The sequence below is a fragment of the Astatotilapia calliptera genome, chromosome 14, assembly GCF_900246225.1.
Source record: "Astatotilapia calliptera chromosome 14, fAstCal1.2, whole genome shotgun sequence".
Classification (NCBI taxonomy): Eukaryota; Metazoa; Chordata; class Actinopteri; order Cichliformes; family Cichlidae; genus Astatotilapia; species Astatotilapia calliptera.
Window position 1 is genome coordinate 32,771,647 of NC_039315.1, and position 24,739 is coordinate 32,796,385.

The window sequence follows — 24,739 nt, forward strand, 5'->3', positions numbered from 1 at the left end:
CCTCCTATACCAGAAATCGACTGCAAGGGCCATTAATATTACCTCCATATTAAATCGTTGCGCAAAATGTGCTAAATCTGTATGGCTTCGCTGGTAGATGTGTTTTCGCCTCTACGCACCATTTCAAACTCCTCCGTGGATTACTTTGTCCACACATAGGCTAGAAAATGCATTAATATTGATAGCTCTATTAAACCGTTACATTAAAAAAAGCGCCAGTTTCATTCATTCCGTGCCAAAGGCGCAGGCAAGGTGTTATTTTTTTATACATGTGTCACATTACATGGCCTTTAGGAGCCACTTCCACCCGAGTGTGAGGATTTACGCGGCTCCCCCCATCGCAACTGCCCAACCCTCTTTCACCTCAGCAATGGGACTCAATGATGGGCTATTTGCTCTTCATGATAGGGTGATAAGCGACTCTTTTCTTCTGCGCTGCAAAGTGATTAATTAAGCAGACGGGATGGCAAATCGTCTATATAAAAAACCCCGCAGTGTACAGCCCCCCATACTGACAGCGGGTTTTTGTGTATTGGAGGTGTCCTGCGCTTAAAATCAGTCTGGCACATCTGTTTCATAGTACTTAAAACACGACATTTCTCTGGGGTCTCACCGTCATTCTTTTCGACCATCAACCAAAAGATCACAAATACACATTTAAGTTTCAAGGTGTCCGCTCTGCTCTGAGCGGAACTTTTATTTTGATGGTTTGTAAGGCTGGCAGGGGGAACGCTGATCGAATAGTTTAATCCTTCGGTGAGTTAAATCAGTCCTCACCTGCAGTATTTTATTTTATTTTTATCAGGGGAAAATCGTCATATTTCCTAACTAAAATCGGACTTTTAGGTTCAGAAATAAAAGCAAATGATCAATAAAGTCATAATTCGTGTATGTTTTATCAAGAGACACATTTAGAAAAAATAAACCTGAGCATGTTTATAATGACGTATTTATGACCTGTTGCTGATAACTCGCAAAGATTCGATCGCATTGTAAATCTTTTTTTAACGAGTGTATCTTGGCCTCAGATCCTTGGATTCCCCTCCACCGCAGAATTTATAGGGTCGTGTAATGGTCATTATTCGGTATTAATTACAGATTGTTTCCTGGATAAAAACAATGGTCTTGGATTGATCACTGTCCCTCATTAATCTTTAAGGCTGGAGATGAGCGGACTGGAAAGGAGAGGCTCAAAAGTCTTAAATCATCTCTAATTTGCCACGAAAGGTTACAGCCCAATAAAAATCGATTAACCGTGGATATGGATGCTGGCAGCTCTGTGCGGTTCTGATATAATTAAAAGCAGACATGGTGCTCTCTCTCTCTCTCTCTCTCTCTCTCTCTCTCTCTCTCTCTCTCTCTTTTATTAAGATTCCCGCTCCGCTGTACGGGGAGCTTTCTCAGAAGAGTGCGTGATATGTGAGTGATATGAAACACTGCTGGCACGGAACGGCCGTGGATGTCTTTTACGTGACACCATTACAAGGACATTATTAAAAGTTCTCAGCGATCCTGCTGCGCGCGCCTGGGTTTGCGAGGGAGGGGGTGGTCAAGGGTGGGTATCGGCTGTCAGTCACGCATAATAAAGGTTTACCCATGAATACGCTCATGGATACTTTCCTCTGTAACGGAGAGCAAATCGCTGTGTATTTGCTCTTTTTTTCACGCCAGACGACCACAGCTTCATCCTACCCCCACCTCCACATCCAGACTCAGAGCGCTCACTCAAGGGGGGGGGGGGGGCATCCTGTTTGCTGCTCGGAGTGACCGAAGGTGTGAATATCAGTCAGCCCTGGATGCCCCGCTCATGCACCTCCCTTTCAGTCACCACCTGTTCCCAGACTCGATGTGCCTCCACGCGCTCACATTGAGAAGCGTCGGTTTCGGAATTATTCTGTTTAGAGTCGAACACTCTGCGTGACCTTCCCTTTTTTGCCGCCATGCATCTCAAGACCCCAATTATTTCTGACTCATGTTTAGATACACGGCCCCTGTTGTAATTACGCGTTTCCCTTTTGGAATCCAGCGTCGTTTTAGGTTTCTATCAAGGGCGGACATCTGAAGAAGAGGTAGCTTACTTCGAGGTGCTGGAAACCGCCATCAACGTCATCAATAAAAATATTTTTTTTAAATCTATCTATCTATCTATCTATCTATCTATCTATCTATCTATCTATCTATCTATCTATCTATCTATCTATCTATCTATCTATCTATCTATCTATCTATCTATCTATCTATCTATCTATCTATCTATCTATCTATCTATCGTGTTTTTAAAAATGTGCTCTGAATATGGTAAATTAAGACGCACACCATGTTTTCGCCCCTGCCAGTGTTATGCTGATGCTGATAATAATAAGAGGCTGTAGAGCTAATTGTGTACTGATGCCGGTAGCGGAAAAGGGGAGAGAGGGGGCGGGCGAGTGGGGAGTCAAATGGGCCTTTGCTCAGTCAGTATGTGAATGTGCAAATGGAAGAAGACGTCTTGCAGAGTTGGTGTTTATTCATACAAACTGAATCAATTTGCAGACACAGTCGAAATTGAGGAGAAAGGAGCGCTGCTCCTGTCTTCTCACCGTCTCCTATTGTGGATCGGGGAGGAGGCGTGACCATAATTACTGCAGGCAATTAGCGAGCATAGGCTATGTCCAAATGCAGTGGAGGTGAGTGTGTGTGTGGGGAGGCTGCTCGGTTTGTTTTGACACCTCCGGGAAAAGACCTGTGTAGTTACAGCGTTTAGTTTATCACCAGGAGAAGTTTGTGCGTGTGGGGAGTAACAGATGATTACTAGTGGAGAGTCTACAAAGTTATGCTGAAATTATAAAAAGCTCTTCTTATTTCCAGCCAGCAAACTTCCCGACACTGACCTGTGCACGGCGGTGATTAGGATGTGGTTTTCAGTGATCAAAATACTTATCAGTGAATAATTGTACTAAAATGTAGGTAGAACGATGAGCTAAGACTTAAAGGAAACAATAACGATTCCTTTTTATTGTAAGCATGTTTTTATAAGCAGTGGTTACTCGGGGCTAATTCCGAAGAAGAATGCTTTGTTAATTCCAGAGTGAAATCAAGGAGAAATATTTTAGAAGATTTTGAAAACAAATTATACTCTAAGTATTTATGCAATAAGCAAATTTACACAGTGTTTAGGTTAGCGTTTAGGTTGTCTGTCTGCAATAGCACTGAGCTTTATACATACATAGAAGTAACTTAAACATGACCTGCAAAGACTCAATTAGAAGTATAGGTCTGAATTTAATTACTCCGATATTCAAGACATGGTATGGTTGTGTTTGTCAGTCAGCACAAAATCTCAGATTGTGTGACTATTCAAGAGACTTAATTTGCTTAAAATCTGCTACTATTTCAACCCAGTATTGTAGAGACCTGACAAAGCTGGCAAGCTAAACTCAGCAGAATTCAGTTCAATTCAATTTTATTTCCAGAGCGCCAAATCACAACAGCTGTCACCTCAGGGTCCTTTATTCTGTAAGGCAAAACCCTAAAATGATAAAGAGCAACAATCAGATGACCCACCCATGAGCAAGCAGTTGACAACAGTGGAAAGGAAAAACAAGAAGAAAACGCCAACAGAATCAGGCTGAGGGAGTGGAGTCCATCTGCTGGTTGGGGGTAGATGGCACAGTATTGTTAAAGAAAGATTTAATAATTATATGTAGTGCGGTACTTTAAAGTCTGGCTATTTCAACAGTTAGTATGTTTCTTCTTAGGTTCTTTTCCTGTGTTAAATGCATTAGTCTGTTATGTTTTTCAAAATATCACTCTGCAGAGTAAAGGTGTATAGATAGATCCACAGACTCTGAAAGATCAGGTCAAGAATAAAGATATTGGCAGCTAGGTGCACTTTTGGGGGGCCTCTTTGAACAAGAAGACCATTCAAAGTAGCTACTTCACAGGATGCAAAAGACAAAAAGTGAACAAACACAAAGAACCAAAAGAAAATATAAAGAAGTATAAAACATAATGAGATCATAGAATAGAGAAGACGTGTTTGATTTAAAAGGTGAATAAAAAAATCAACTAAAAACATGCAACTGAAATGCTCAATTATAATTATCTCAAGCACTTGCAGTACTTGAGCAAAAGGGGGGAAAAGAAAGTCCAGCATCTTGCTGTGCAGTTCATGTTCAGAGAGCCAGAATACGACAGACGTTGCCAAATGTGCACACATGGCACGACACGTTATCCATCCTTCCTGGCAGACTCCCTTCCCGCCCTCCCCGCTCTCTCCTGTCGGCCCTTTGAAATCTGCATCACTCCGGTCTCATTTCTGTTTACAAGGCTCAAATTGCTTCCACACACTTTATTTGTAAAAGTCGATAGATGTGCAGAGGGGAGAGAGAAGGAGAGAGCGAGCTGTGCCAAAAGCGGTCACGGCACATGCATTTTTTACTCGCGCGGCAAATACCTCCACCGTTAAACATCAACACGCAGTCATCCTGATGAGTGGTCCGAGAGGCGACAGTCTAACAAGCTTCTCCTGACTCATCAGTAATTACCGAGTCTGGCCCGCTGCTTAACTGATTTCGTGCTTGCATGAAATGAATGATGCTCAATGTAAAGTTGGTCTGAGTTCCACTGCTACTCCTCCACCTCTTCAAAAGTGCCCCTGAAGAACTTCTGCTGGTTGATGTTTGTTTTAATTGCAAGGATTTTTCTTTTTCAATGAGATTTACTGTTTGGGTGGTCTGACTGAACATTGGAAGACAATGGAATAGGAAAGAAAAGGCAAACAATCGCTGAAGACAGGCAGGGAGGAGAGGATGGTACAGGAGGGAGTTGCGCAAAAGGCTTTATTGCCTAATCACAAGTTAAGTGGTCAAGAATGAATGTGAATATCAGCCGAGCCAAGAATAAATAGTCCTCGGCACCAGTGGTTCTTCCAGCGGGGCTTGGAGCCCTGAAGATTGAGGAGAAAATGAAGGAAAGTTTATGCTTTCATTATTTTCTTTGCCAGAGAATCACAAAATGAATCTTTCCCAAACTTACAAGTCCAGAAGTGTTTGGAACAAAGAAAATAAACAAAAAAGAAAAAAATTGAAAAAAGGGAGGTGCAAAGAAAGGAATAAAAACATAAAAAAAAAATATTACAGATTTGACAAATAAAATGGCAAAAACAGTACCACTTTCATTGTATAGTATGCAAAATATAGTATGTTATTAGTGTGGTGAGGCTATTAGTGAAACCAAGTGGAGCCAGAGACCTAACAAGGCATGAAATGTCCAAAAAACACAACTTTAAAGTTTTTTGTTGTTTTTTTTAAATCTGCAGATTAAAATGAATTTAAACACCAATAACAAAGAAATGAGCAAATAGCTGTTTCTGTTCAAAGAATGAACACACTTATGGCTCAGAATGGTTTCACACTGACGTGTGTAACATGGCCAGCTAGTATCATCGTTTGGTGTCTTCTTCTGCCTTCCCTCTTTCTTAAGTATTTTAAACTGTTTTTAAACTGTTCTTATGATGCTTTTCTGCAGCACAGGCTTGGGTCTTATTGGATGCAGATTCACAGATTGTTACTAATATTTTTGCTTTATTCTTGTGTCAAGTCAGATACTTTCTGTTAGTATACTTTTTAGCAGGATACAGGCCTGGCAGAGGTAGGAAGTGAAAGATTTCAAAGAGTATGAAAAAAAAGTGTGAGATTTGTCTAAAGACCCAGAACAATTGTCAGGACACAATGACTTGACCAAGTCAAGAATTGTAGATTTAAAGAAAACAATTACTGGAACCCTGCAAAGGAATGGATTGTGAGGATTAAGACCAAAAAAGAAAATTCTATTTCTACAGAAAAGATTAAATGAAACTAGAGATCTTTGGCCACAGAAACACTGCTTAAAAAGATGAGAGACATACAACCGAAAGAACAGTGTGCCCCACAGTGAAGCACGGTGGTGGGAGTATGCTGCAGTATGTCCAGAAGTGGGAATCACACTAAGGTGGATGTTTCATGAATATATAAAAGGATATGTGAAGATTTCAGGAGAAAACCCAAAGCGCTCAGCAACGAAACTGGGTCTAGGTCACTGGGCACAAATCAGGATTGTCCAACGTGTTGAGGTCTCCCAGATAACTTCTAAACCAGCTAAAGATACTAAGGATAGATTCTAATGAATGATTTTTATTTTTGAATATATTTTTCCATTCTGGAGAAGGATTTGTCTGCAAATAGGGTGGAAAAACTAAAATGAGCCACCAAGTTGGTCATATATCCAGTAAGAAGCCTTTGTCCAATCAGATGTCTAGAAATGCTGATCAAGTGTCCAAATATGCTCCTATCAAGACAACACACTTCTTTAGGGATTTGCTAGAGATATGAAACCTCAGTGAAATTTTAATAACCAGATTATGTGTTCAATTTCAGTCCCTGTCAACAGTTTTCAGACATATCTGAAAATTATGGTGTATGAGGTCAAATGCTGGTTTCTTTATTTGTTCTTGCTGTTGTTGCAGTAATACAAGTGGTCACTGAAAGAAGCTAGGGCGAGTAGGAGATAAAAACTGGTAAAATCAAGAAAGAAATACAATAAAAATGCTTCAAAAGTGTGCAAACGTCTTGATGAATGCTCAATCATCCAGGTAAGTAAATCTCCAAAAGTTGATTCTGTTCCAGATGAACAGAATCAACGTTTGGAAAAGTGTGCAAAGTTTCCTCAAAATAAGGTTTAAACAGTGTTTGTCCCATGCCTTACAGTAAAACAATTGTGAATCTTGATGGCATTACCTTGGGACCCAATCACGCTATGAGGAATCTTGGAGTCATTTTTGACCAGCATACGTACTTCAATGCTCATATTAAACAAATCTGTAGGACTGTTTTCTGCCATTTGCACAATATCTCTAAAATTAAACATATCCTGTCTCAGAATTATGCCAAAAAAAACTAGCCCATGCATTTATTGCTTCTAAGCTGTATTCTTATAATTCCTTATCCCCAGGATGTACTAAAAAATCCTTGACTGCTGATGTTTTCTCTGTATTATTGTGGGATCTTTACCTTACAATATGAAGCGCCTTGAGGTGACAGCTGTTGTGATTTGGCGCTGTGTAAATCAAACTAAACTGAATTGAATCTTTACTGTGCACATGTATCAGCGGAGAGGCGAGACAGATGCCATCTGTGCCATTTCTTCAATAGATTTGTCTTCCAAATTTATGTGTGTGCCACATCTGTCTTATAATATCTCAGACAGCTTAACATGCACATCCAGATATTTGCAAACAAAATAACTTTGATTTCAGTGAGTGCACAACACAAATATAAACCACTTTATTGTGAATGCTGAGCCGGCACAGCACATAAAGTAGTCATTAGACCTGTGACTGCAGTAATTGTGTAATTAATATAAAGTATTTTATAGCTAGGCTTTTAGTTCAAAAGACATTCCAGTAAAGTTTGGTTTTCATTTTAAAAAAAACAACGCAGTAAACATTCCTCAGTGTGTGCTCTGTGTGAGAAGACTTTATGCATTTGTCTTAAAGTCTTGTCGGGTTTTAATGAAGATTTGACACTGTAATTAAATAGTGTTGAATAAAGATTGTTTCAATTTAATTGATTTCCCTGTTTGATTCTTCTTAAAGTTCAATGAGCAAATTGGCAATGTAAAAAAGTATGCCATTCTATTAATATACTGTATGCTGCCTTAAAAATATGGTCTGAGCCATTTGATCCATTAGGATGTCTTGGAAGTGAAAGCAGATGGGAATCACTCTCTGAGCTCATTCCTTTTTGTCCAGTCCATCACCTGTTGTCTTTAATTTATGCATGCTGTTTTGTCTTTTCCCTCTCTGCTCTTTTAAAGTCTTTAGAGGCCCTATGGGTTTCAAAGGGTCAGAAAGGGGCAGGCTTACTGTCCTATCAAAGACAGGCTGCAGGATAAGCGTAGTATACCACCTGTCCTTGGTGCTCTGTGTCAACACTGCTGGTGTCGCTGTACTCATGCATCATCATCTCCACCCCCGGCTACTTGTACAGTGGTTCTTCCTATGCACGCAAACACACACACAAACACACCTTGAAATCCAAGACTAACTGAGCAAATGCTCAGAGTTAGTGCTTCTGCTCTCTCACACACACAAACAAATGTGCGCACTATGAGCACAGGACCCCTACTGTCTGACAACCATCACACAGAGACAAATCAAGGAGTCCTGCTGCTAAAAACCCACCCTTTCCTCACACTTCACATCACAGAGGACTCTTTCTGGCCCAAGCCAAATCTGTGGGGGTTGTTTAGCTGAGAAAAAGGTTGTCTCCTGGTGAGAAAGTCAATTGTAGGTCCGGGGGTCACGCAGGGAGTGGAGAGACACTTCCAAAAGTCTGTGAAGATTAAAAATTAGCCTTTCAAATGACAGCTAAAGTTAAAACTACACAGGTCATCTGTGGGAGTTTTTGTTTATCCTTTCATTGAAGAGAAGGTTTCACAAGCTCTTCTTATTAGGGTTCAGTTTCCTGTCCTGCTTTCCCTGACTGAAAGGTCCCAGGAACCCCCACATCTGGAAAGGAAGCCAAGGTGGAGCATGATGATCCAAAACTGGACACCAGACCTGAGTCTGAGTCAGAAAGTGCCAGCTTCTCAAACTTCTGGATCACTTTCCTAACCGACTGAAAGGGAACCTCTTGGCGCCACTCACTTCTGCTGTTTCCATGAGGCTCCCTGTAGGTTGAGCTCTTACTAAGAAATACGTAAACAGGTGGGGGTAGGCCACAGCGCAGTCTCAGTCTGCCCTGGCCCAGGCCCAGGGCTGGGACCACTCCAGCATTGCTGAAACGTGTTGGCAGTGTGGCGAGATGCTCCTGGGTTAGAGGGTTGTGGAAGCTTAGGGTCCCTCCTCCAATGTTTAGGAAGACCCCAATGGTTTTGATCTGAGGTGGGATGGTACAAAGTTGTTCACAGTTCCCATCATACACTGCCCAAAAAGTCAAACTGTGCCTCTCAAGCCACCAGCCATTAGAACCATCCACTGAGATCACACCTGAGGGAGACAGAAAAGTTTCAGTTTTCTCTGCACTTTTATGGATTTGGTTATGCATTAAAATAGTCTTTAACAATTCCTGGCTCTGGGGATAACACTTTGGCCAACGCTCAAATATCCCAATAGCCATTCAATTGATTTTTACAATATTTTATTTATTTATTCTCCTAAGACGATGCATCTGTTTGACTTTGGTGGCTTTCTTACTTTTCCTCTTGCACCACCATGAGGTTGACATTTGTAGTGTTTATAGACACTATCAGATCATTAGTTCACATTGCTCAATACTTTTATAACGAGTCAGCTTAATTAATGTTATTCCCATCTGTGTGGCTAAGTTAATATAATGTAACTAAAATAAGCTGACAACTGTACAATAATTTAGGGTTGAAGTAAATAGCTTAAGGAATAAATCAAATGCTACTATAAACTGTAGGCATTTCATTGTGTGTTTGTTATTTTTGCTTAGTGGAAATTGTTGCTCTTATTTGTCTGTGATGTAGTCTGGATGCTGAGGAGGTGAGCCACCAACTTGGTGGTATCATGGATAAACAAGGAGAAGACAAAAGACATCTTTCCTTGAAACACCACAGATATACCCCTCCTGCATAAACGATACCCTCCGGGACCATCACCGCAGCCTGGACAGGAACAAGAAATGCTGTGATTCATAGTTATGAGTTACAACACTCTCAACGATATTGCTCAAAAGAGTGGGAATAACTAAAAAGAATATTTAAATCCAAAAGAAGTGTTGAGTTTTTGTTTAATGTTGTGGTCTGCAATGGTGTTCTGAATAAAATAAGTAAGAAACCAAGTTTCTTTTTATGTTAAATCTTTGTTTTGTTTTAATTTGACTGATTTCATTTCATTTCATTTTTGTGTTGTATTGGCAAACAGAGTGAATAAATGTCTTTACTGAGTGTCATCTACAGCTGGGTACTGTTCTGATACTGTGAAGTATAAAGTTGGGCGACTATGAAAAACAACATTTTAACTTTGTTACATGCATGTCCTCTACGAGTTTATATCTTAAGTGGAAAACTTTAATTTTTTGTGTGTTTTTTTGTTGGGCAACATGGTGGTGTGGTGGTTACCACCATTGTGTCACAGCAAGAAGGTCCTGGTTGAAATCCGCTGGCCACCTGGGACCTCCCAGTGTGGAACTTGTATGTCCTCACTGTGCCTGGATAGGTTATTTCTGGATACTCGAGCTTCCTCCAACAGTCCAAAGATGTGCATGTTAGACTAACTGGTGATTCTAAATGAGCTGGAGGTGTGAATGGTTGTCTGTCTCTCTGTGTTAGCCCTGTGACAGATTGAGAGCATGTCCAGTGTGTACCCTGCCTCTTGCCCTATAATAGCAGGGATAAGCTCCAGCCCTGCCTTAATCTTGGATCGGTTGAATATAAAAAGATCCAATGATGTTTATTCAGAAAAACACCAACAAGGAAACCTCAGTTACTCACATCACTGCCGTTGAATGTGATTTTAACCACTAGAAAGCATCTGATCTGTCACACACACATATATCCACAAACACAAATCCAAATGTCTTGATGCATGCTCAATCATCCAGGTAAGTAAGTCCCAAAAGGTTGATTCTGTTCATCTGGACGTAGCGTTTTCAGTGAGAGAAATGTTTCATCACTCATCCAGGTGACTTCTTCTGCCTCAGCTGACTGCAGGTTTCCCCAACCTTATAAAGAGTATATTGCACAATGACTGAAACTAGCATCACTGAATGAACAATAGGCTGTGAAGTCAGTTCCTTGATCATTATATGTACATTCTCATGACCATTTATTAACAACTACTGATCAAAGACCATTGATCATTGATCAAAGACCACTGATGGCTGCAATCACAGCATTTTAAGATGGCGAAAGATGTACCCTTAGGCCCCCTCCTCAATTCAGACATGGTCTTTCCCTTTTCATCTGACCGAAGAATGATGGACACCATACATTCTTGCCAGTCATACAGTAAAACATATCCTGTTTTCTTGCCCCTTTTTAACTGGGGAGACCATTATTGACCAAATAAGCTTCATGTTGTATTGTATAAGATTTGAATTTAGTGACTGACAAATAAACTCATTACACTAGAGTTTACTGAGGTCAAAGTGAAAAGACAATAAGGGCTGTTTTAATATAAACTTGTGTCTAAAGACACTTCTTGTTCTAAATGGAAGACTTGTCCTCTGTTGGCCATTTAAAATAATGCAGATTTAACGTTTGGCTGTCTTCTCAGTTCTCCATTGTTATCAACCTGCTTGTACAGCACAGAAGAAAAGAGGAGGGAAGCTGTAATGCTACTGATTTAGACACTGTGTGTGTCTTCCTATGTGTGCCATGAATAATTAAGTTGTTGTTTTTACCAATCTTGTAGATGGAGCTATTACACACTTCCACCTCCCAGTAGTACTGCCCCCGTGCAATTACTACATCAGCACGAATATGATGGAGAGTCCCTGGGTCTGAGGTCATCACAGGTCTTCCAATTTTGCCTTCTGGAGCTGGTACAGGGGGATTCTCTTCGTGGTAGGTGACAGTTAAAGAGGAGTCAGAAAGACGGAGAGATGGTGGGGCAGTTGAAGCATCAAGATGATCCAGAGCAAAATGCAGTCCTAAATTAGGCCAGAGTAAAAATAGGATATATATATATATATATATATATATATATATATATATATATATATATATATATATATGATTACCTACCAAAGACAGAAGCCTCCATTTCCTCCTCCCGGAGATCTACAGCACCATCCACTGGTGTTATCGTGGAACTGGCAACACTGGAATCTGGGCCAAAAGAGGGAAATGTCTAGGTTACCTTATGAGAATCTTTTGGGTTGTTGCTTGAAAGTGAGGTTGCTATACTTACAGTATAAACTGGTCTGACCTGTTACTTTACTGCTGTCCTCCTAAATGTGGCGATGTGTGGTGAGAAATAATGAAATACAGAAGAAAAATGCCAGAGACATTAGTCATACAGCATAATAATCCATTTATTTATTTATTTGCACAATCAAACTTTCCATGACTCTCTGACATCTCTCTTATTTAATCACAGTACCCATCTGAGATTCAGGATGAAGCATGTATTATTTATCAAATAAATATGCCAGAAAAACCAAACACATTTTATTTGCAGCAGAGGTTGTTGGATTGGATTGTTAAGTAATAACATAATGATCCTATTAATAATGACCATAATGACCCAAGTTTTTAAAAACCTCACAATGTTTTATTAATGAAAAGGACGTCTTGGATAAAATTTCAATATGGACACTGGTCTTAGAATTAAAACCTTTTCATTACAAGAATTTTTGTACTTGTTATTAATCTCTGTCTCTCTTCCACAGCATGTGTTCTATCCTGTCTTCCTTCTCTCACCCCAACCGGTCGCAGCAGATGGCCGCCCCTCCCTGAGCCTGGTTCTGCCGGAGGTTTCTTCCTGTTAAAAGGGAGTTTTTCCTTCCCACTGTCACCAAAGTGCTTGCTCATAGGGGGTCATTTGATTGTTGCGTTTTTCCTCTGTATGTATTATTGTAGGGTCTACCTTACAATATAAAGTGCCTTGAGGCAACTGTTGTTGTGATTTGGTGCTATATAAAATTGAATTGAACTGAATTGAAGAAATTCAAACTGAACAGCAACATATTATTGCTGAAACTTCCCCTTGTCTGAACATTTGTCCATTTTCATTGCCTTTTTAATCATAGTGCCTTAAAAAAACCCTATCTGCCCCCTTATTGATTTGGGCTTTTTTTTTGCATATATGTCACACTTGAATGTCTCAGATCATCAAAAAATATTGGACAAAGGTAACCTGAGTAAATATATAATATGATATATAATATATAAGCATTTTTCACTGATAAGTAAATACAAAATCATCATTTATAAACTGCATTTTATGTTTACTCTTGTACAGGAATGACACTGTAGGGGTATAAAATTTTCCTAAATCACAATTAAGTTAGTAATTGTGGCATTAAACCATTAAACCTCACCAGTTAAAACCTGACTGGTCTGTATTCAAAATATAGATCTGTTTATTGCTAGTACATATATATAAAATGTTGATGACTCCACCTTTTTTCAAAGATGTTCTCCCTCCTTCTCCAACCTCACCCATTCTGTGCATCTTAGGTGACAGATGACAGGTGGGTAGTCGCTTCTCCTGACTCTTGACTTCAAGCCATTGGTATTAAAGCTTTTTCACATGACTGTAGTAGTTCTAGTTCCCAGTCTGTTGATCCAGCTCATTCATCTTTTTGGTTGTACCTGTTTGTTTTTGTTTTTACTCTACATCAGTCAGACACTTTAGTCTATAGTGCCAATCTTGTTGAATGAATGGATAAGGGGATTGAAAGGGGTTTTATAAAATCAGTCTTGCTGTTTTTATATTTGCCTTCATCAGAGGCACTAGTAGTTAAATTACATTTCAAAAAGGTTACCAAAGGGGATTTATTTGACTGTACAAAATTAACCCATAAGAACCCACGGTGACACCTTTACACATTGAGGAAAGTTCCTGTTACATTTTCAACGTTGACTTGCTCGTAGTTTTCCTGACACTGGACCTTTTATGGGACATTGAGTATTTTATTTGGGGTAGTGTATATTGTCTATGAAACAAAATATCCAATGCCCCATAAAAGGTCCAGTGTAATGTAACAAAGCAATAAACAAAACAACAAAATACAAAAAAAGATTTAAAAATGTGCTTATCACTTCCCACAAATATGATACACAAAAAGGGTTGAAACAGCAGGCGGCACTTAGAATTGGAGATTATGTATCGGAATTTCAGGAGCAGGACCACGCCTCCAAACATGCTCCTTCCGGCTGTCATCTGGGTTCCCCCAGTTCTGCAAGCTGATCATTCTTGTTTACGTGCCCCACCCTCCCTCCCTCCCTCCTTCTTCTCCATTCTTCAACTTCTTCAATTCTATTTAGTACACGGGGATCTGCCAGGCCCGGGAGCCATTGGCAGTCCCCTTCGAGGCCTTCCCCAAACCGCAGCTCAATTCATGTCAAAGCATTGACTTTTACCTAGTAAAACACTGTCAAAGTTAAAATGAGGACATGGGCCCAGCTAGTGAAATAATAGATTTGAAGAAGTGTGCATGAAGAGAGAACATGGAACAGCTTTATCAAGTAATAGGCTACAGCTCTGTTAAAGACACTAACTAAATAATAAATAAATACATAAATTCTACTGTAAAAACATTTATTTAAAAGAAAAAACCCTGTAATTTTAGTAGGCCAAATCTGATCTACACAACTGGCGTCTGATCTTGTCATAGCTATGTAAAGCTTGCAATATGTCACAAATACAACGACAACTAATAACAGTGACGTGAGCAAAGTTACCAAATCTTAGGTCCAGAAAAGCTTTTGCCGTTTGTATTTGTTAATTTATTTGTTAATTTATGTCAACAGATATTTTTTTTATAACTAGAGCCTGAGTAACATTAGCTTGAATACTTTAAACAGAATATGTTTTGACAGTAGTGCCAGTGTGACACTCAGCACTGCATGCTAACACATGCACTTGCTGTTGTGCTTATGGGAGCCTGGCTAGGCTCACAGTTTTCACATAAAGCCCATCCCTGAATGGGTAATTATCTCAACAGGAAAAAAAGCTACAAGGTATCTTTTGATTTTGAAAACTAAAGCAGTGATATGTGGAGTAGCCAGACTAAGCTAGCTTAGTTACCAAAAAAAGTACATACAATAGTAAAGTACCTAACTCAAAACTCGTCATACAGTTAACTTTATTCCTGTAGATGTTTATTGATATTCATTACTTACTTGCTGGCCTTGATGTGCCATAAGAAGGCAAACAGTATAGATGTTAACTTTAGGTACACATTAAATAAGCGGTAACCTGAATTCTAGGCATGCTGGCAAGTGTATTTTGTTTTCTCTTGAAACACTCAGACTTGTTTCCATAGGTTTCAAGTGTTTCTGTGCTGAGCCAAGCAATGCTGTTTTGGCTTTTAGTGTACCTTGGAAGTATTAATAATCTTTTAATTTAATTAATCTAAATCTATCTATCAAGAGACACTTGTTCGATTACGGGTTTTTGGCTACTAGTGTTGTGCAGGTTTTGGTATCGATCCAGTGCCAAGTAAATACAAATTCAGTATTGGTGATACTGATAATTTAAACTTATGTAAGGACTTATGTAAGGAAGAGTAGTGTGTCAAGATTTATGAATGACTGATGAATCATCATTAGTTTGCCAATTATAAACACACTCTAGGGACCATTAAATACCGGTGAATGTACTTTGTACCATACTTTGTTAATGCAACAAATTCCAACTTTCAGCTTTTTATCAGTTTTTTGAAGACCTGAAATGTAAATTTGTCTGTCTTTGAAACACTTCAAATACATAATGATAAAATAGAAATAAATAAATAGGACAGAATATGTTTCTGTTCTAATACAATAATTAATTCATTATTATATGTATTTATTAATTTAATCTACAAATGATACAATATAAAGGTAATCAGTCTGTTAAAATAACAACTATGATGACCAATAATACGTGAGTACAGAGTCAGTCTCTGTGCTGGGGTTCTAGAGCTGCCTGAGGGATATCTTTCCTCCTGTTCGTTTCTTTTTTGTGTGCTCCTTCATATCTTTATATAAGTTAATAATGGTTGAGGGACCAGGAGAAAATTTCCTTCCATCTGCTGCGCTTTCTTACTGCAGCCTACATGTTGCTACTCAGAGCCGCTGAGTCACATGACCGCAGGACAAATAAACACACCAGAACAGGAAAGAGGGTGACAAAACAAAATGTGCAAGCATCGGTCCTCTCGTGCAGAGAACTGGTGATTGCACAGACATCTAGTGCTGTGTGATACTGCAGATTTTGGTACTGATCTGATACCAAGTAAATTCAGGGCCAGTGGTGCTGATACCAATACTGATACAGATACTGATACATTTAACCTATAAAGGCAGCATGTCATAAATCATGAGATAACTCTTAGTCAATTTGCAAATTCTGAACACATTTTATTTAACACTGCAAAATTATGAGTTTTACTTTCCACAATAATGACACCTTGCAGCTTTTCATGTATTTTTAAACTGGGTTTTCTAGAGACCTGAAATGTAAATATGTCTGTCTCTAAAGCACTTAGGGTCAGCTTGCTGTTTAAATGCTCTATATGGTATAAATAAAATAGTCGTGACAGGTAACACAAAAAAAGATCAGACATTTTTGATAGGGCATGTTTGAGGTGTATTTTTTCATAAAAAAAAAAATAAAGAAAGAACTTTGAAAATCAAAACAAAGTATTGATCCTATCCCTCTAGTATGAATCTTATACCAATTCAGCATTGCTATCAATACAGTTGGATAGATTTGAATTGGATAATTGGTTTTGCTTGACTGGTGATTCAAAAGCAGTGATGCTGTGAGACTGGTCATTGTGTGTTTCGGGGGTTAAGGGAGTCTCAGCACCAACTGACAGACTCTTCTGGCTTTATCTGTTTGTTTTTTATTAGCGCTGTCACATTACAATTCATAATAATGGTGGTCAACAAAATCCCAACAATATTATTGCAATACATGTGTGAAATGTGGAAAGGTATAATAGCTAATAAGTTTTAAAGATATTAGGTATGATCTGTAAGTATAACTGCACAAAAGCTTACAAAAACAACAGTGATATAATCAAGTCATGATCTGGGTTATAAATGGTTATTGTCAGTGTAGTATTATCTTACCAACAGTAATAACTCCCTCTTGTGAATGTAGCATTGGAGAGTTAGGATTCGGAAGTGGGTTAGACAATCTATTTTTTTTTTAAATGTGCTATCAGGTTTATGGCTACTATCCCAGACCCCAAAAGGCAGAGTACCTACCTAGCCTACCTAGACCACATTGTGTTTAAGTGGAAATGCCAGAATTTCCCTAAAGGACATCTGACCTGCACATGTGGCGGGTGATCCTCAGGTGAGGCCTCTCTGTTGACATGATTAGATCTCATGCTGGGATGTTTTGGGAGGCAAGATATGGCAGATGACCAGGTCAAGCACGGCAGCTCCACAGGATGCCGACAACAGGGGCACCGCACAGAGCACATGGGTTGACGGCGTAGCCTCGCTCCCTCTCCAGCTGCTACACACTGACCACACATGGTGTGAGAGCATGGCAGGATCAGAGTGATGTCATAGTCTTGTTTACAAGCTGGACAGTGGGGGAACTGCTGCAAACAATCTGTGTCTTTGCCCTCATCCTCTCCCCTTCTGCATCTTCCCACAGTCAACTCCTTGCTCGTTATTTCAGAAGAACCGTGTTTCATTGCTATTTAGGTGTTCTGTCTAAATGCAATGTCATTGTAGATACACTACATCAATTTTTTGTTTGAGATCCACAGCTGTCTGACTGCATGTACACAGCCATGGTCTTCACAAGGCATCAGTCAGTAGAAGCAGCATTCGAAATCCGTTCTTCCAAACAAAAGGGACCACGCGTGCAACGTCTGTTTATAAAGATGTCCTTTTAGCAAACCGCAGAGATGTTCGAATGGGAAGTGGTATCCTCCTGTGGCCTTTCACAAAGTGAAACTGCAGAATAGGAGGAGCCCAGCTGAATAGATGTATTCTTGTTGTGGTGTCCAGTATGCCTCCCAGCTGGTTATGAAGGGGTGAAACCGGTGGAATGACCAAGCAGATAAAATATGGAAAGAGAGAGACAGACAAAGAGAGAGAGAGGGAGTAGGAGAATATGATTAGTGGGGAGCAGGAGAGAGGAGGCCAGCCTTTTGAAAGGTACTTATTGCCTGGCGTTGCCATGGTTATGGCTCTTCCTGCAGAGACTCACAGCTGCAAGATAATGCACCACAAAAACCCACTTGTGCATGCAGGCACACACACACACACACACACACACACACACACACACACACACACACACACACACACACACACACACACACACGTGCACAAAAGCTTGCAAAAACAACAGTGATATAATCAAGTCAGGATCTGGGATCTGGGTCGAATTTCCCAGAGGAACCCACCCGAGGGATTAATAAAGTTCTATCTTATCTTATTATTTTGCACTAAAAGATCAGTGTTTTGTACGTTAAAACAATAATTAACGATGGCAATGTGTGTGATAAAAACATCTTAGACAAGCATGAACAGACTTCTGTGATCAGTGTGATTATCTGTTTTGGCAAGGTCCCCGGTATTCCTCATGGGAATTCCTGTGAACCACGATCACATAGTTGCAGTATTGCTTAACATAATACCAGAGAAGTTTGTCAAAGCCTGTAATCTCAAAGGGCTCACACAAATGTATGAATTTGTTACTGTAGCATGGGAGAGTTAGGATTCAGAAGTGGGTTGGACTAAGCAAATTTTTTTCATATTCAGAGAAGGGTTTGGGGGGCTAGTGACATATGGGTATTTTCTGTCTTTGCGGAGCAGTCAAGATATACAGGAAGGTGGGGACAGAGAGAAGGGAAAGGGCCGTAGGTCAGACCCGATCCCAGGCTGTTACGCATCAGGCAAGTGGCACATGTTCCCTCGCTCACCCACTGAGGTAATTGGCGCTCAAGAGGAGTTATTCGATTGCTCCAGTGAGCCAAATTCATACATTTTGAAAATACTACACCATCTGTCCATGGTATCCCAGCTACCATGGGGTGAGAGGCAGGGTAGAGACAGACAACAGACAACCATTCACACTCACATTCACGCCTATGGGCAATTTAGAATTACCAGTTAACCTTACCCAACTAAGTGCATGTCTTTGGACTGTGTGAGGAAGCCAGAGTATCCAGAGAGAACCCACAGAAACCTGGGGAGAACATGCCAACTCCACACAGAAAGGCCCCAGCCAGGTGGTAGAATCCAACTCAGGACCTGCTGATACTAATATATTGCGAAATAGTACCAAAGTTCACGTGTAGACTTGTTGTTATCCCATAACACTTTCAGCTATTGTACTTGTCCTTGCTGATATTTCTTTCAACAAGCTCCACCTTCTTTCTTAATGACTCACTTTCTCAACTGCTATGTGAAACAGTGAGCCTGGAGTACCTGAAAAGAATGCTCCCAAAGTACAGGTAGCACACCTGAGGACCTGAAGGTTCAAACCAGATATTCCCTTTAAAAAGAACTGTCTAACAATGCCTCATGAAAATAGGGCACATCCATACAAAAACATTGACAAAATATTTAACTACATATATTTAGTTTATTTGAGAAAATACATTTATGATGAAAATATCTCTTGCTGTCTATTACACTCTACATGTGTGACTGCAGTGACAATTAAATGACCTGAGTAGTGTGCAAAAAATATTTTTGCATTTTGCTCACCATATAGAGATCACTCGGGAAAGGCGAGTAGTGAGTAGCTTCCACTGCTGAATTTTCTTGTCTGTGTTTCTGGTGTAATGGTTTACACAATCATTTAATAAACAAAAGATTCACAGCAGGAGACACAAATCCCTTTGGGGTTGTGTAAGGAAAGGCATATGGTGTAAAAAACAAATCAAAGATGGGGAGTGGAGTTTCTTGTTGTGGTGACCTCATGTGAATATGGGAGCTGCTGAAAGTAGCTTGCTGTATTTTCTGTCTCCTGTGCCACACCCTTGCAGGAAACATTCAAAGAATGCCACTTGAATGTAAAGTGCATTCATGGGGAAACCTCAGCTTGCTTGCTTTACCCATATAGCATTCATGTCTGTTCTGGAGAGGGTCTCCTCCAATGGTTTCATCACTTTTATTTTGGTATCTTTTCTTTCTATGATGGTGATCCAAAACAAACTGGATTCCTCTATGAGCAATGAACATGGCTTGACCATTACTGGATGTGCCAAAAGCAGCAGTTGAAACAATGTTGTTGTCACAAAAGCCTTCTCTAGCCTAGTGCCTTATGACCCAAAACAGAGCACTATAAGAGCGAAATTAACTACAGTATTTCATTATGAGTTCCATATGTCTGCATCATGGTGTCATAACTGGTTACTATAGTCTGGGTCTATGTGGTGCCTCTCTGGTCTTATTTGCACTGAACCAGAGTCAAATATTAACTTCGGGCTAAGTCAAATACACAGACTTCTTTCTCTAAAGGTCACAGCAAAGCCACGAGCCCCTCTCAATACACGCTTTATTGCGGTGAACAAGTGAAAGAGAAAATAGCTGAATGGAATCTTGATGCCAGTATTTCTGGGACTCTGCTGGAGCTTTGTAGACTGAAAAGAGACTATATGATTAATACGAAATGATTTCTGAACATATGCCCTAATTTTTATGGCAACAAAAAGAAGAAGAATGGAGGTTGAGGAACCATAGTTAAGGAAACCATGCGTCCAGGAGCGGGTTATGGCGCATAGCAGTAAGTATGCTGCTTGTACTCGCAGAGAAGAGGAGGAGATAAAACGACAGTGAGACTCATAGTTACTTAGAGTGGTGTATAAATGTGTTTTATATCAAACATAGTGTGGTAGTCTCGGCCCTGATTTTTTTTTAGGACTCCTGCTCTGATGTATTTCTCCAGAACCTGAGAATTTCATGCTTTTTCTTCGGAACAGTGATTCATGACATCATTGTGACTTATGTAATCAGCAAGAAAAATAGAAAGCTAAATGAAGATACTTAGTGCTTTCACACTTTTACTCACCCCATCCTAACTTTCACACCTAACATAAACATATGCGAGTAGAACACATGAATGGAAATGGGTGTAAGGCTTGTAAAGATGCGACGGTATTTGGCAGAATCAGACAGCGACGCATAAATGGGCGGGCTATGCTGCATGCTGCTTACTTCACTGAACTTTCCGCATCAATGTGGATAAAAGAGGGGAGGAGATATAATGAAACAAACACAGATAGGTTAAATTGTGTCTGCTGTTGCATGAATGAGGTAGATGGCTCGTCAGTCATCTCCGTTGTGTGCTCCTCCAGGACTTCTGCTGCTGCTGCTGCTGACAGGAATGATTTTTACCCACCGACCTGAAGTTCATGCAACATCACTGTCTTTGCAGTTCTGCAAAAAATGTGTTAGGGATGAACTGATGAATAGATTTAAAAAGCAGGTGAGGAAATGATTTCTGCATTTTATCAATCTACCAAAGTAACATTAAAACAATGTAAATGTGGGGATGCTGATAAGCAGTTTTTAAATGTACACATTTTAGGAGGCACAATTATAACATTTATTTATATATTTATTTTGAATTTTTATTGAAAGATCTTGACTCTTTTTGTTTAACAAAGTGAGTCATTTTCATGACTGCATGGATAATGTGCTGTTGTTGATGTACTCAGGTACTCAAGTGCAGCGTCTCAGAGAAGCTGCCCTCTTCAGTACGGCTATGTACCGCAATACGACCCGCAGAATGGAATAATAAAACTGTAAGTACAACCGAAGTATGTTTAGCAAAAACAGTTTGTCAACAAATATAAGAGTAGGCTACCAGACATCCTACTCTCAGTAAATGTATGCGTCAGTGGCCACTGACCAAGTCTCATTTTATTTTGTCTGCAAGTGTACAGTCTAACTTCAGTTATTTCTTACTTTTAAACTTTTTTTTCAGTTAGTTAACTGCAATAAGCTTCACCAAGAATACAGAAGACAATTAAACAAAGCAGCATTCTTGTCTTCTGTTCAAACAGCAATTTCTACTTTGTTAAAAAGTTCAGTAACAGCTTGTGTTTTTAAGGCTGTCTCAAGGGCTTAGAAGAGGTTTAGAAGAGATATAATGTAGTGGATCACAGTCAGTTGTGTCACATGCACAAAACTAGACAGAAAAAGTTCTGGCACATACTGCACAGACTTCCATGGAAGTAATATACTCCCACTACGTTGCACTCGCCAAAATCTGCTGCTATTCCGGTCTGACAGCATTGTCAGTGTTGTTACTGGTAACTATAATAGATTTTTACTGTATATACACTCTGCCCTGACTCTGCCCATAGATTTATAGATTATATATTTGAAAATCTGCAAAACAACGAGCAACGAAGTGACATGTTTAAGGACATCAAGCAGCAATTCTGTGAAGTGTGTATTTTAAGTTATAGTCTATCACTGGTAGGGATGGGTATTGATAAGATTTTCACGATTCCGATTCCATTTTCTATTCTGTTTAACGATTTGATTCTTTATCGATTCTCTTATTTTTTTTTTAAAAGAACACTAAGGTTGATTAGCTTAGAACTTTGTTTTATATCTTCTCTTTGAACAAGATAGAAATTTAGGAGTAACATGGCCTTACAAACCCAACAGTGAGATCTTAAGAGATCCACAGCCTATGGCTCTTCAATGGGGTGTCACAGGGTCCTCAGGAAAATAAATTGTAAATGTAAAATAATAAAATAAATATTCTTCTGTAGCAATAATAAAGTATAACATAAATTATTCAGTAGCAATTACACAAGAATATCCAGTAATGTCCCTGCCTACAATTAAACACATTCACTTACTGAAAATCATCTGCTGTGGCAAATGGGTGCAAGCCTTTTACCACAAACTTAGTCACTGCTCGGTGACATTCGTCTATCCTGGCCTGAGACGCTGCCGGTAGACTGCAGTGAGAACTGCCAGCATCTGAGCCAGCCAGACTCTGTCTGTCTCTCTCATCATGGTCACCTAAACGCACAGTAATGGCAGGTTTTGTAATAAGGCAGATCGCGCTAACATAATATGCACTATTAGTTGATTATTTACCTGCCATATTAACGGGAGAGGACGTGCAAACGTTACCGCTGCTGCTGGGTTGAGATTCACGAGTCCGGAGCGGAATTAAAAAACACGACATTCATTTAAGGTTATCACGTGTTTTGTGAGCAAATGCTTTTGCATATTCGTAGTGTTTCCTCCCTTAAATGAAATATCTACTTTGCAAGTATTGCAAGTTGCCCTGTTGTCATCCGTATAATCAGTATAATCAAACTTTTGAGCATTTGAGCCGCCATGTTTCCTGCCAGGTAAATGACGCTCCGCAACGTGGTGACATCATTCGGGGCGACTGGAATCGATAAGGGAATCGTTTGCAAAAATGGCAAACAATTCCAAGGAATTGAAACAGTGGGAACCGGTTCTCAACAAGAATCGGTTTTCGATACCCATCCCTAATCACTGGTCCTGTGCTATCAGCGAATGGCACTGTGCATTGTAAGACTAGCAGTACTGTAGCCCAACTGCATCAATAGGTAGGCACCTGGGAGGCCCAGTCATGTCTCCTTGCATAAGCCCCTGCAAACACTGCTAACAATAAGAATGCGGACGTGCTGACAATTTGTTCTAAACACAAAACACACCTGATTGTTGGAATTAATATTAGGTCTGCAGATATATTACTAAATATCAAAAGTGATTAAAAGTAAAATGCTTTAATAAAAAATCATTGAAAAAGCCAACAACAAACATTTTAATCATTTCTTATCAAATGAGATTCACTGAACTGCGATAACTTCACATCAGCTGTAAGACTAACTAAAATGTGCAGTTCAAAACTCTCGAAAGAGAAACAAAGGCCATAACAGCTAAGATAAATCTGATAAAGACTTTGGAAGGAAAGAATTTAGCATGACCCCGCTCAGACTGCCTGCTGCTGTTCGCCTATGAGTGAGAGGTATGGCATGGAAGAAGCATCTAAAAATAAACTTTGCATCATTCATGTTCATTTATTCATATCGTACATGGGGACATGATGATATGAATAATGAGTGAAATTCTACTGAACTTAATTCCTTTTCAAGTCCTGAATGAAATTCATCAGAAATGAACACAATCCAAAGTTCACATTGCCAACATTAAGATGCTGGCGTGCATGATGGTGCAGACAACTGTAGGCCTTTAGTAAACACATATTGCCCAATCTGAACTTCACTGTGGGAATGATAGGAAGTAATAACATGCATTAAGTGGACAGATAGACCTGAAAGAAGGTGGCACTGCAAATTTATAAGGCATGATATTTTTCCAGCATTACTGAAATGATTGTTTTAATGATTTTTTCTGTTTAATATTTTGATTTGTAAAACTGAGGCTGCAACATTACAACTCAGGCTTCAAACGATCTTTCAGTTTGCTGATTCCAGTATAAGTTTCACATACAAAGCTTTACTATTTTCCCCTAAAAACAGGTCATCTGGATGTCAGCATATGTTGATATGCTCTATTTGTATTGTTGAACATTAATGGGACCACGATACCGTCACGTATGTTGGGATTGTAACCGATAGCAAAGTTGTAATCGTTTTTGTGTTTGTGTTTGTTTTTTTTTCAAGCTCCAGGAGAAGCATGCTGACGTACTGGCATCCCTCCAAATGTTACACGACGGTTTAGAGCAGGCTAAAACAAATCAGAGCTGCTTGGTTGACCTGCGTGCTATTGTCCGCAATTATCTGATACTTGTCAAAAATAACCTTCAGGTAATGCATCATAACACTACTTTTCCTAAATGTTGTGCAAATTTTTAAGGCGATAAAAGTCAAATAAGGACCTGCACCTTCTTGAATCTATGCCACAAAGAATTAAGGCAGGGAGGAAAAGGGCGTCCAACCTGGTACTAGTAAGGAACAAATGAAGTGGCCAGTGAGTGTAGGCTGTGTATATAGTTTGTTACAAATACGGAGAATTCAAACTACTTGACAACATATACCCTTGGAAAAGACAGAGAAAAAACAGGAATATTTAGAGAATGAGTACAAAGGGGACACCATGT

General features: G+C 39.6%; 1 protein-coding gene across 3 annotated transcripts; it reads right to left on the reverse strand.

The window, feature by feature from the left end:
* Positions 1-7,061: 7,061 nt before the first annotated feature.
* LOC113036945 (uncharacterized) lies at positions 7,062-17,780 on the reverse strand. Of its 3 annotated transcripts, none has more exons than XM_026193570.1 (5): positions 16,977-17,780; positions 11,915-11,936; positions 11,731-11,814; positions 11,388-11,636; positions 7,062-9,007 (listed from the first exon to the last, which is right to left on the reverse strand). In XM_026193570.1, the coding sequence occupies exons 1-5, from the start codon at positions 17,349-17,351 to the stop codon at positions 8,469-8,471; spliced, it is 1,269 nt and encodes a 422-aa protein (XP_026049355.1). In that variant the 5' UTR covers positions 17,352-17,780; the 3' UTR covers positions 7,062-8,468. The 3 variants fall into 3 exon arrangements, with proteins under 3 accessions (XP_026049355.1, XP_026049356.1, XP_026049357.1); XM_026193571.1 differs by having other exon boundaries at positions 11,388-11,543; positions 11,897-11,936; XM_026193572.1 differs by lacking the exon at positions 11,388-11,636 and having other exon boundaries at positions 11,897-11,936.
* Positions 17,781-24,739: the final 6,959 nt, after the last annotated feature.